General features: G+C 30.6%; 1 protein-coding gene across 2 annotated transcripts in view; it reads right to left on the bottom strand.

The window, feature by feature from the left end:
• Window positions 1-1,806: 1,806 nt before the first annotated feature.
• Window positions 1,807-12,488, bottom strand: part of LOC135831477 (serine/threonine-protein kinase 17B-like) — a 48,473-nt gene continuing 37,791 nt past the window's right edge. For both annotated transcript variants that reach the window (XM_065343990.1, XM_065343992.1), the window contains exons 3-7: window positions 5,682-5,894; window positions 4,092-4,230; window positions 3,864-3,990; window positions 2,388-2,616; window positions 1,807-2,307 (exon numbers count right to left, since the gene is read on the bottom strand). In XM_065343990.1, coding sequence (XP_065200062.1) covers window positions 2,034-2,307; window positions 2,388-2,616; window positions 3,864-3,990; window positions 4,092-4,230; window positions 5,682-5,894 — 982 coding nt within the window. In that variant the 3' untranslated portion in view covers window positions 1,807-2,033. The remainder of the gene's footprint in view (window positions 2,308-2,387; window positions 2,617-3,863; window positions 3,991-4,091; window positions 4,231-5,681; window positions 5,895-12,488) is intronic.

Below are 12,488 nucleotides of genomic sequence, written 5' to 3'. Positions count from 1 at the left end.
TTCTCGTAATGTTATTCGTTGATTTTCACGCTGATGAATCAAAAGGGTTCAATTGAATGAATACGAAATGCAATGCCTAACGGGAAAATTATTCCTTCAGTCTGCCTCACGAATTGTAGCGAAGGAAAAGCGAAGAAAACTTTCCACCATCTCTTTCTTTTTACTCGTTTAATGTTGCCACGAAATAGTTTAATAGTTGGATAGCGTGAAGTTGAATGTAACTGGTAGGGAGTTCATTTATTTTGCTGAGAGAAAGCAATATAAGCTAACTATTTGTTTTAGGTTTGGCGTTAGTTCTTTTTTAATTTAAACTTTACTCGAGTAATATTAAAATTATAATGACATGATTGCGTATCATAAATCTAAATTACTTAATTCTCGAAACTTCGAAAAATTATTTTTGCTGGATTATTATTTTACTTAACCCAGATTTTCAAATACCTAAAGTTTGGTGAATCATAACATAGGTTATAGGTGCAGTCTTTCGGAAAGAACCATGTAGGTACTTGAGTTTATGACTCATTTTACATGAAAAATATTGTCACATATGTTCGTTCACTCATTCAGTTTAGAAATAATTAATTTTGGTGGCAGAAGAAAATAAAGGGTCGTGCGTAAATTTAGAGTGAACGGAAAATATAAATAAATAAAATAAAATTACCAACCAATATTTCAACTACTAGAGAGGTATGTAGGATGGTACCTACTACCTACTTGTCTCAAATTCAGAATAAAATTTCGGATTTAAATTTGAATTGCTTCACATCATTTCCTTTCCTAGAAATAAGATTGATCAATTATTGATATTGTTGATGAAATAGGGATTCTAAATAAGTATTTTCGACGATTGAGCTTAGAACACTGCATGGAAGTCGAAAATATAACGAAGTAGAGAATTCTAATCGTACGAACAAGCACCAGGCAATCATAAAATATATGTATCGGTCTAATTACCCACTTGGCACCATTGAGAAATGTCTGTAGGTAAACAGACATTTTTTGAAATAATGTTTTCATAAGTTAACGTTGCGTGAATTGTGAAAAATAATCATCTAACTGAATCCAGTGTTTGGTAGTGATGATTTAATTGATTTTTTGAACAGATTTATTAAAATTAGATCTTGAACATCATTGAATAGTGGGACAAAAGCTTCAAATGATTTGCTTTTCATGAGAATTTTAAATTTCAGACTTTAAAAAATGTTTAAGAGAAGTGATTTGATTGAAAGAAGGCAGTTGTTGATTTTATTCAGTTTCTAAATTTCAGTCCAAAACTAGATGCTTGAAAAAATATTCAGGTTTAAAATCTTGTGTTAAAATCACTGCTGCAGTTTTGTTTTTCCAGGAGATTTTTTTTTCGAAAAAAACCTAGCTTATAGTGTGCGTTCAAAATTTATTTCTCAAAAAAAAAAAAACTCCTAATTATTGATTTTTTAGGCTTCATCTTTGAAAGGTATAATTTAATATTCGGCTCAAAAGCGTATTTTTAAAATAATTGCTCTATTTTAAGCCAACAATTTTTTAAATAGTAGCTTTCAACTTTTCCATTTATTATGGAAAGTTGAGCTTTTACCTAAAAACTTCAACTTCAAGCTTCTCAAATTTTAATTACTGAATCCGAATCCCCTATCTGTTTTCGTCTTCAAACCGTACGAACAATCTATTTTTATTTTAACCAGTCTTGAATTACGTGAGCTTCAAAAAAGGGTTCTGATTCTGATCTGAAATATGATGAAAGTGATGGAGCGTAAAAAAATGAGAAAGACGCGAGTTGATACATTTTCAAAACAAAAAATGACACAATCGTTTCATTAAATCAACTTATATATTTTCAAAAATTTACAATTGAAAAAAAAATACATAAAAAATTCAACTTAGTGTATTTTAAACATTGTTGTTTGTAACACAGTACTTAATACTTTGCGTAGCGCAACAGAAAGAAGAAAATTTGGTATAAAAAAGGATATGTATCGAAAAATTGATAAATCTTACAAAAATTCAAAAATAACAAAATAATACACAGCATAAAAAAATTAACAAGGAATACCTCTGTCAACGATTACTTCAACGGAGGTTAAACTGATATCATTACGTTCGCTTTCTTTCGAGTTGCAGAATTCAGATTCGTTACAAATCTCAGGACAAAGGTATTTTTTCGTTTCGGTTTTGTTTCTCGTATCGATTCCGTTATTACTATTTTTATAAACTGTTTCGTTATCAGAGGGTAGGATGACGTTTAGACACGATTTCAGAGGAAAGTTATTTAACCACGGATGATCCAGACATTCATCTATGTTTATTCTTTGGCTGTTGAAATAAAAATAATCGAAATTAATAAAGAGGAAATTTTCCAAAATTTAAACCTAGATGATCGATCGATCACTTACTTTGGTTCAGGCATCAGTGTGACCATTATGAAATCTCTAGCATCATCGGAAATGTTACTAAATAAATCTTGTGGAAAAGATAATGCGCATTGTGTTATGTTGCAAAAAGTTTCTTGTTTCGTGTCTCCAGCAAATGGCGAATATCCGCTTAACAGCACGTAAGCTAGGACTCCAACACTCCAGATATCCGTTGCTAGCGATATTGGCTCGAAATTTAGAACTTCTGGAGCTGTAAATGAATATAATAATATTAATATACCTCCATGCAGGGAAACAATCAATTTTTGTAAAAATAATCAGAAATTTTCCCTTGAAAGGGAAAACTTTCAAATTATGAATGCCTTAAGTTTAGAATTCGAAAACATTATTTTATATTCCATCTTTAAGCTGCGTTTTATATAAAAATAACCATTACTGTCAACATTTTCATAGGAAAGGTTGATTATAATGTATTTTTTTTTCAAAATTACAACTTTTTACTTTTTTTTCTTCAAAAAATATGTAATTTTTGGGATTCCTGTGAAATAAATTAATGGCTACTTTTCAAGTCAACTATTTCATCATATTCAATGCCTAATAATTTTCAAACGGTTTATCTCGCATTCAAAGTACCAGCCATTTTTATCATTTCCTCAACATGAAAAATATCAAATTAATATCAATCTGTCTAATCTGTTTAATTATTCTCTCAAAATCTGACATTTTAATGAAAATTCAATCAAATCGTACTCGATAAAACATTTTTTCCAACATTCTGACGAACTGTTCTTATACATTTACCTAATAACTTCACTGAAATCTTTTTTTCTATGCACTAAATTTTTCTATCTCGTTGATTCTTCCTTTACCCTCCCTCCACCCCATCTCCCCAATATCCACACAGAAATAATGAAATCTAATTCGCTGGTTGGTAAAGTAGTAATGAATGTGAAAAAGAAAGCTCGTGGAGCTGAAAAGTTGACTATGTTCTTAAGCACGTTCATCAACTTGAAGCACTCAAGCGAGTTTCTACTTTTGAAAATCGCAAACTCGTAAAAATAATGAAAAAGAGACGAATGAAAATAATGTGCAATTCTCATCTTTAAAAACATCAGTTTTTTCAAAGGAATGTGTACTTATTTGATTTTTGTTACAATAAATCAAATTTTTTCAAATTTCGATACGAATATTCTTTCTAATTAATTAGGTATCGTTCAATTTATAAAATTTAGATTTAAAGCAACATCACCGTCGTCGTAATATTCGATTAATGCGGCCGATTTGATTTATCAATATCGATAACATCTGTTAACTACTTAGCTTTACTCGTGTATTGAACTTTTAATGAACAAATGCTCGAATAAATATAAATATTATCTGCACTCGAGTAAGATTAATACGGTGCATCGTTAATTTTTAATAAATCATTTCATTTTTTTCAATCCGAACTCTAGGGAAAATTCAAACAATAACACACCGTAAAAAATAGATACTAACCGACATAGTCAGGCGTTCCAAGTATTTCTCTCAACTCGACGCCATTCTCGATAACTCTGGATATACCGAAATCGCACAGTTTGATATCACAATGTGGGTATGAGGACGTTATTAACAAATTTTGAGGCTGTAATTATGAAAAAAAAGAAAGAAATAATTAGTATTACGAAGATAAATTACTCGTTAAGGTAGCTGAAATCAAAATATGAACGTTTAAAAAGAGGTTACCTTTAAATCGAGATGAGCTATGTTATTCGAATGTAGGAATCGAAGACCTTTAAGAATTTGTTGCAGTACGTGTACGACTTGAACTTCTTCTAAACCGTCGTTAATATCTATTACTCGTTGTAATTCGCCACCGGCGACCCTAGAACATTATGGAATTGAAAATTAGCTAGATAGTCGAATTATCGTATATAGGTTACAGTATAGTTGTATGTATCTTAGCTTACATTAACTTAGTACGTTCTAAAAAAAAAAAAGGTTCAAAAACAAAAAGCATACAAAAATTTTCTGGTACTAAAATCAATTTTTTGAATTCCGAGAAATTTTTTAAAATCAAATTCGGGCCAAAAAATTGAAAAATATCAAAATTTCACCTGATTGAGCTAGAACGCTGAAATTTGATTTGTATTCTATTTTCAGGTTCTTTTTTTTTTTTTTTTTGGTGTTTATAAATAGATTGAAAACAATTTCAATAATTTTGGGCAATTCTGAAGCTTCCTATGAATTTTTGGAAATTTCAATACTCATAAAATTTTGCATTATCAAGCTAGATAGCAAAAATTTTCAATCCTATAAATCAATTTTGAATCGTTCTGAAGCCTTCGAAATTTTTGTGGAAATACCAATTTTTCAAAAAAATGTCCTAAAATTGGTCCAAATGAACTTTAATAGCTTGCATAAACACGAAGTATAATTTTTTAAAAATTAATACGTCCCTTCATATCGAAAAAATTGAATAATTCACGTGCCATTCAATGAAAAAATGACTGACATTTGGTTAACTCTTTGATTTCAACCTGGTGAGACATCTAGAGAAAATTTTGAGCTTCCATTTTACAAAAGAAAAAGTTCTAAAATTTGTTTAACTAAATTTTGCACAATTTTTCCAAAATCGATTTCTACCAGTTTAATACTATATTTTTCTCCAGGTTGATGATGTTAAATTTAGTAAAATTTCAATTCCCAAAATTTTTTCAAAGACTCTCGAGTCTAGAATTGCAAAATACTTCAATAGCCAGAATTTCAGGTGCCGAAATTCATTTTCCGATTTTTGGCGAATGTTTAAAAAAATTCAAATCGTATGGGCAAAAAATGGATAACATCGAAATTTTATTAAATTGACCAAGTACATAAATTACTGTACATAATGATGATTTTATGATTCTCCTTTCAACTAACGTATTTTTCTGAAACCCATCCTTTAAAAAAAAACAAAAAACAAAAAAAAAACAATCTGATGTCTGCTGACACTTACTTCTTTTCTAATTAGAAGATTCAGTTCTTTAATCAACTCTATTTCGGGAACTTATCTCGCCTCAAAGGTTCTACTCAAAAATATTTTCTATTTCACACATCAAAGGCAACTTATCGCCTTGAAATTTTAAAAATGCATCCATGTACTACCAGTGCTATTTATGTTAGAGACACATTAATCAACTTTCACTTTTTTCAATACTTATTCCATGTAAAAGCCTCACAAACCTTTGAAGAGTCTAGAGAGTACCTTGAGGAGGTCTATTGTTTGGTGTAAAATTAACGATACAAAATACGTAATACATACATTAAAAAAGCTGGAAACTCGAATACACTTACAATTCAAGTACTAGAGCCATTTCGGTTGGCGTTTCATAAACCTCGTGTATATTTACAATATGGCCGCAATTTTGAGCTAATTTTAATACAGCGATTTCGTGACAAATATCATTTCTTTGGTCCATTGATCTTCTTCTTTTGCGAATGAACTTCGCCGCGTACTCTATGCCAGTAACCTTATGAGTGCATTTCCGTACCGCTGCGAATTTCCCTCTGGAAAAAAACAAAACAAAAAGAAACATTACGTTAATGTCTATTTGCAACGAACATATACTACAAACAAAAAAAAACGAAAAAGTAGGTACCAAAAGCTCTTTCCATGAAGTACCTGGGCGTACCCAGCCTACGTCAAGTTTTACAACTTACAACAATATAAGAGGGAAAAAAGAATAAAAGTTGGAAACTTTTCAAGCCGTATGCGTTTTATGACTCTGCAGTTTTCATACACAAGGTATGAAAAAAAAGGGGTTCCGAAGTCGAAGTGGGTAAAAATTCATCATAATTAAGTTCTAGCATCAGATACCTAGTACGGCACGTAGACATGTACAACAGCATTTTTAAAAGTATGTGCATTTGCACGAATGCATAAAAAACGTACAAAATACAAACTTGAAAAACACGAGTTTCAAAGCATATTTTTTTCAGAGCTTTATTTGAATTTTGAACCATCCATTATCGTACATGAGTAATGACCCATCTCTCAACACATACATCAGGTATTTTATCATCTCAAAAAACTTTTATCGTATGAAACCGGGATGTGACTCCATTACGGTGATATCATGCGAAGGGAATGCGAATAATTATACGTGTATTTCATCTATTTTATCTATAGTTTTTCAGTCACTAGACACGAGCATAAATTATAATACGCGAGACAGGTAGAACAATAGCGAGTTAACTGCGAAATACATTTTACTGATAAACACTTGATACGAAAAAATTTTGTTTATATTTTTTAAATTCTGTACGCTTTGCTTATGATTCTTTTGTGATGAAGAAATGACAAAGAAGCAAGGTTAAGAAACAGAGTGACATCGATATCGGGGAGAAATATTGGAAAAATTTTTAAATGATGAGGTGTGTATTATTGATTGTAATTTGTCTGTCTAGGCAACGTACATTTATAATGAACCAGACTACAGCGAAAAATAATTTTCTTTGAAAATGAAGTAGGCAAGTATGGTCGATGGCATGTTTAGATCGGAGAAAAAAAGCAGCGGGATCAAATTTCAGTTTATGAAGGACTTGTTTTGAGCCAAACATTCATTTCGGAAGTGATACTAGGACGATTTCCCCCCTCTCCCTCCTGAAAAATTTGAAATACTTCAATGCTGCAATTTTTGCCGAAATTTAGTAATTCAGTAAAAGAAGTTATTATAATATTGTCATCTCACAAATAAAAAAACTGAATCTTTTTTTAAATAAAAATATCCAATACTTAAATATACAGGGCACGTACTGTCAAAACCCCTAATTTCGGACAGGGTACGTAATTTCGGACACTTGATGTTTTCGCTATTTTATTGATAAGAACTAAGGGTACAAGTAAAAGTGAACACTTCTTCTATTAGTTTAGATTACGGACAATCTCCCTGATGTAAGAATTTTCATTTTATGCTATTTCTTTGGTCATTAAAATGGACTTCATTAAGTGCTTCATATAAAGAGTGAGGAAAAAGTTATTCACGGCGTCTATTCAAATGCTTTCATAACCATGAAAATCGCTCTAAAATATTAAGAAGTCACTGGTAATTAACAATAAAATTCATTCCTCAAATTTCACGTTTTGTTTCTAGTATTTAAATCCTAAAAACTGAAAAAGTCGCGAAACGGATCATTATTTCGGACACTTTGGATCACGCATTACGGAGTTTGGAAGGGTAACACTGATGCACTTGCAAATGTGTATTTTTCGAGTTCGACGGTATTTTTTTCAAGTGTTTTTAGTTTTGATGAAGAATTGCACTATTATTTCACTCATTTTCTAAAAACCATACTGAAAAGTACAAGATCTGAGCCGTAAAATCATCAACAAGGAGTTTGATAAGAAATTGTTCAATGTTACCAACTTATTTTTCTAACAAGAAAGTGTATAATGAGAGTGCTGAACATTTCCTTGAAAAATCTTTTTTTTCTACATTTCACATCATGATTCGAGCTGTTTTTGATTGGAGTCGTTTTTCAGGGGTAAATAATTTCTTTTTCAACTAAAATTTTCGAGTTCCCACGTTAAAGAAAAAGTGTCCGAAATTAGGGTACCTTGGATCTAATTTCGGACACTTTTCGAATTCAAATTAAACAAACAAAATCACGTAAAATTAATAAATTGATGCTCAAAAACTGTTCACACGGTGACATTCTATGAGAATCTGAAGACAAACACCAAGTTGAATCGCTCGTTTTAAAGCCTTTTACGAAAAACGTGAAAAAGGTGTCCGAAATTAGGGGGTTTGACAGTACTCAATTTCTTTCAAAAAAAAAATGAATTTTAGTAACCAAAAAAGCTTGAAAAAGTACCTAATCAAAAAAAGTGAAAAAACGAGAGCAAAACATTATACCTAATGAATAAAAAATCAGGAAAAAAACCAGAACATTACGAATTGAAATGTTCTCGTTTTTACTTTTTTAAAGTTGAACTAAGTAGCCTATATATTTTGCAACTTTTTAATAAAAAAGTGAGACCGTTTGACGATTTTTGGCAACCAAGTGAAAATTTTTGCAGTATTCAGACAAAGAAGACAAGTTTTGACAAAACGCAAAACTTTGGCAATTTTAGCAAGAGAAAGGGCTTTTTGACATTTTTTGGCAAAAAAGCAAGGCTTCTAAACAACTTTAAGAAAAAATAACTTTTAGAATTTTTTGCAAAAAAAAAACATTAATTTTCAGCAACGTTGATAAAAAGTGAAAATTTTTATCAAAAAACAAGAATTCGAAAATTTAAAATAAACGGCATTTTTTTGGCAAATATTGATAAAAAAAAATGCCTACCAATTTTTCAGCAATTTTTGTCAAAAAAGAGGTTTTTTAATTATTTGTTGGTAAAAAAGTGAGACTTTTTGTAACTTTTGTCAATTTTTGAAACAATTTTGGCAAAAAGCAGAACTTTTTGGAAATTATTATATCTAATTGTAAGCAAAAAAAAACTTTTTGAGAATTTCTTGCAGAAAAGCGAGACTTTTGAGTAAATTTTGGTGAAAAAGTGAGACTCTTTGACGATTTTTGGCAACCAAGTGAGAATTTTTACAATTTCGGACAAAGAAGACCAATTTTTGACAAAAAGCGAAACTTTGGCAATTTTTGACCAAAAAAAAGGCTTCTAAACAATTTTTGAAAAAAAATGACTTATAGAATTTTTTATTTTGAAAAAAAACAACAATTTTTAGCAATTTTGATAAAAAGTGAGATTTTTTATCAAAAAGCAAGAATTTAACCATTTTAACAAAAAGCAGAATTTTTTTGGAAAATATTGATTTAAAAAAATGCCTACTTATTTTTCAGCAACCTTTGTCAAAAACGCGAGATTTTTTTCGATTTTTTGAAACAATTTTGACAAAAATCAAAAGTTTTTGGAAATTGTAAAAGCAAAAAAAAGTTTTGACAATTTCTTGCAAACAAGCGAGACTTTTGAGTAGATTTTGTTAGAAGAAAGAGACTTGAAATATTTTTTAGCAATTTTCGTCAAAAAAAAAAAACGAAACTTTTTTGCGACTATTTGCAATTTTTGGAAAAAAGGTGAGATTTTTCATTAAACTTTCGTGAATTTTTGGCAAAAACTAAACTTTGACAATTTTAGCAAAAAACAAAACTTTTTAGAAATTTATTTCCAAAAAAATGATGCTTTTTTCACAATTTTTGTCGAAAAATTAAGTTTTTTTTTTCTATTTTTTGGTAAAAAAGTGAACATTTCAGGCAACTTTTAGTGAAAAAAAATATAGACTTTTTGGAATTTTTTGCAAAAAAATAGACCAGCATGAAAAAATTGAACTTTTGAAAAATTTGTTTTATTTGGAAGGACATTTTCAAAATGTAAAATGAATACTATAACCCCCCCTTCTCATTTTCACAAAATTGCTAAAAAAAAAAAACTTTTTCAATTTTTAAAAGAAACAAAAAAATAGTCAATTGGTTTTCACTTTTCATAAACAAAATACTCTTTTTTTTGGTATTATAATTATTCAAATATTTTGACGTTCACAAAAAATGAAAAATTCTGAAAAATTGAGTTTCCATTTTTCGCTCCATTTTGATGAAATGACAGAATTATTTGAAAATTCATGAAAAAGAAGGACTTTTTCCTGACTTTTTTGAAAAGAAGGACTCGTAGGCTAAAAAACAACCTTTTCCTGACCTTCTGGATCGAATGGACTGTTAGACAGTAGACACCCTGCTTGAGTGATCTATGAGACGTGGAAATCTGACATGCAAATTTTGCCTAGATTTCCCTTTACAGTATTTCAACTTTTCAGCCTCATTCCATTTAGAAAAAGCTCCCCAAATACAAATCAAATCACGCTCAAGACCAAGTTTATTGAACTTTTCATCCAGTTTAAACAATAATTTCTTTTAAAAAATCCATCATACGTCAATTCATCTCTCATAATTACCCAAATTTCGACGCATTCGTATTTTTCATCTCGAAAACAAAAAAAAAAATCAATTTCAAAGAACACGTCGAAAATACATACAAAACCATCAGAAACACTTACAATGAATTTTTACTCAATCATTCAATCGAACAGCTAATACTTATTTCGTAGTCTTCATCCAGGTATATTTTTCATGACAGGATTTCCTTTTATAAAGTTAACAAAATTTACCAATCATCCAACACGTAATTCAGTATTAATTATCTACACTACCTGAACCTATCGATATATCGTATTCAATTACGCGCTGTCGCGCTTCGTTGTATGTGAAATTAATTTTTACACCAATCACGTAAAATTATCAAATACATTTTACATTTGAAGTATACTTACGTATAATATATGTATTGATTAATGTAGTCATGTTCAACACCATGCATAAAACGTAGTTTAGCATAATTGTTTTTTTTTTCTTACTTAATATACTCGCTATCGTACACAAAGGATATTATACTTTTTTTTTTGTTTTTTGTTATAAATCGAATATAGAGAGACGTTTCTGCGATAACATGTCACCAACGAGGCGTAATTATTATTGCGTTGAACTTGAAAAAGAAAAATGTGCAGATTACGTACATCATATAGGATGGGGAGGACGACGTCTCGACGCTAATTTATTTTTGATTTTTTTTTTTAGCCCGTCGTCATTTATTCTTCGGCAATAAGGTAGAAGGTAGAGGTACCACAACTTATACCTATCCTATACCTACTATAGCAACATCTACATGCATAAGAAACAAAAGGGCGAAGACACGAGATTATTAAGCAATTTTCCCACACCCACGATCGTTACACCTCGTAATTTTCATCAAATTACACATTAAAAAAAGAGGAGAATATACATCGACGAGAGGCTTAAAAGCGCCATTATCGCATCACTGTTTTTTAATTACACATTCCTACCGTCGTCGTTCGTCGTGTCTGTTCCGTCTCGCGTAACATAAAAAATCAAACACTCTTGTGAAATTTTTTTCCACATAAGGATTCGAATTATACTACACGAGAGTCGTAATAGCCACCAGAGAATCATTCACCCTCGATCGCATCCAAAAATAATACCACGTTAACAGCATTTCATTAAAAACATCCACTTTATACTCTTGTGTATTATCGTACATAGACGACGATACCATCCGCATATTCGCCTCTCTGTCTGGCTCCGTACATAAAATTCGATATTATTCAACCGATTTAATCGTAAAACTAACCATTTTATTGAAAAACCAAAACCGTAGGGAAATTCTGCTCGTACTTTTAAAATATTACACTCTGGAAAGCGAAAAAGTATCCTCTTTTACGTGATACGCAGACAAGACACTCGTACACGCTATAATTTTATTTTTATTACTTACTCGACGTACGAGTATACATATAAAAAATGAAGGTAAAACGACGCGACGCGATTCACGTACTCGTACACGAGGAAATTTTGGTCAAGTAATAAAATAGCACGATCGTACTCGTATTAGAAATGCTGCTACGAAATAGCCCTGGGAGAGTAGCATTTTTCAAAATCGTATTGGTTTTTCTTATATTTATACACTTCTGTACCCAAATCTCCGTGTGTGGTGCTTCTTTCACATCTTGACATCGTGTGTTTATTTTCCTCTCAGTCGAGACATCTTCGTATATATAGTCGTCGCTTAATTGCAATTCAAACCATAAAAACGATACTTTCATTAATGAAAAATTAAACCGTCGTTAAATCATATGCCCTAATTTGCACTCGATTTCCCGATCATTTCCCACATACATAACGGCAAAACTGTTGATGTTTAATCAAACGGGTACTACAAACTTGCATACGAGAAACGAGATTATTAAAAAAAAAAAAAATGAGAGAGTTATAACTACCGAGCCACCTTAATAACTTTAAACGACTAATAAAACAGACTGGCTTACTGGGTAATATTGAATTATATGTCAAGTATCGTTTGATACATCCGTCTCATCGACGAGTAAATTTCGTTGCAGTGAACGTAGAATTATATTAGCAGAAGAGAGAAAAAATTTAAAACAGTTCTTACTTACTCTTGAATTAGAGAGAAAAAATGGAGAAAAACGTGGCTTTAAATTTTAGGTTTAAAAGACGATGAAGTATTTCGTTCGTGAATTTTAATATCGATTTGTGGTCTATTTCTGGGTATTACATTATCGG

The sequence above is a fragment of the Planococcus citri genome, chromosome 1 (genome assembly GCF_950023065.1).
Source record: "Planococcus citri chromosome 1, ihPlaCitr1.1, whole genome shotgun sequence".
NCBI lineage: Eukaryota > Metazoa > Arthropoda > Insecta > Hemiptera > Pseudococcidae > Planococcus > Planococcus citri.
The sequence above is the reverse complement of the archived record's forward strand: the minus strand, read 5'-3'. Positions and strand labels throughout refer to the sequence as shown.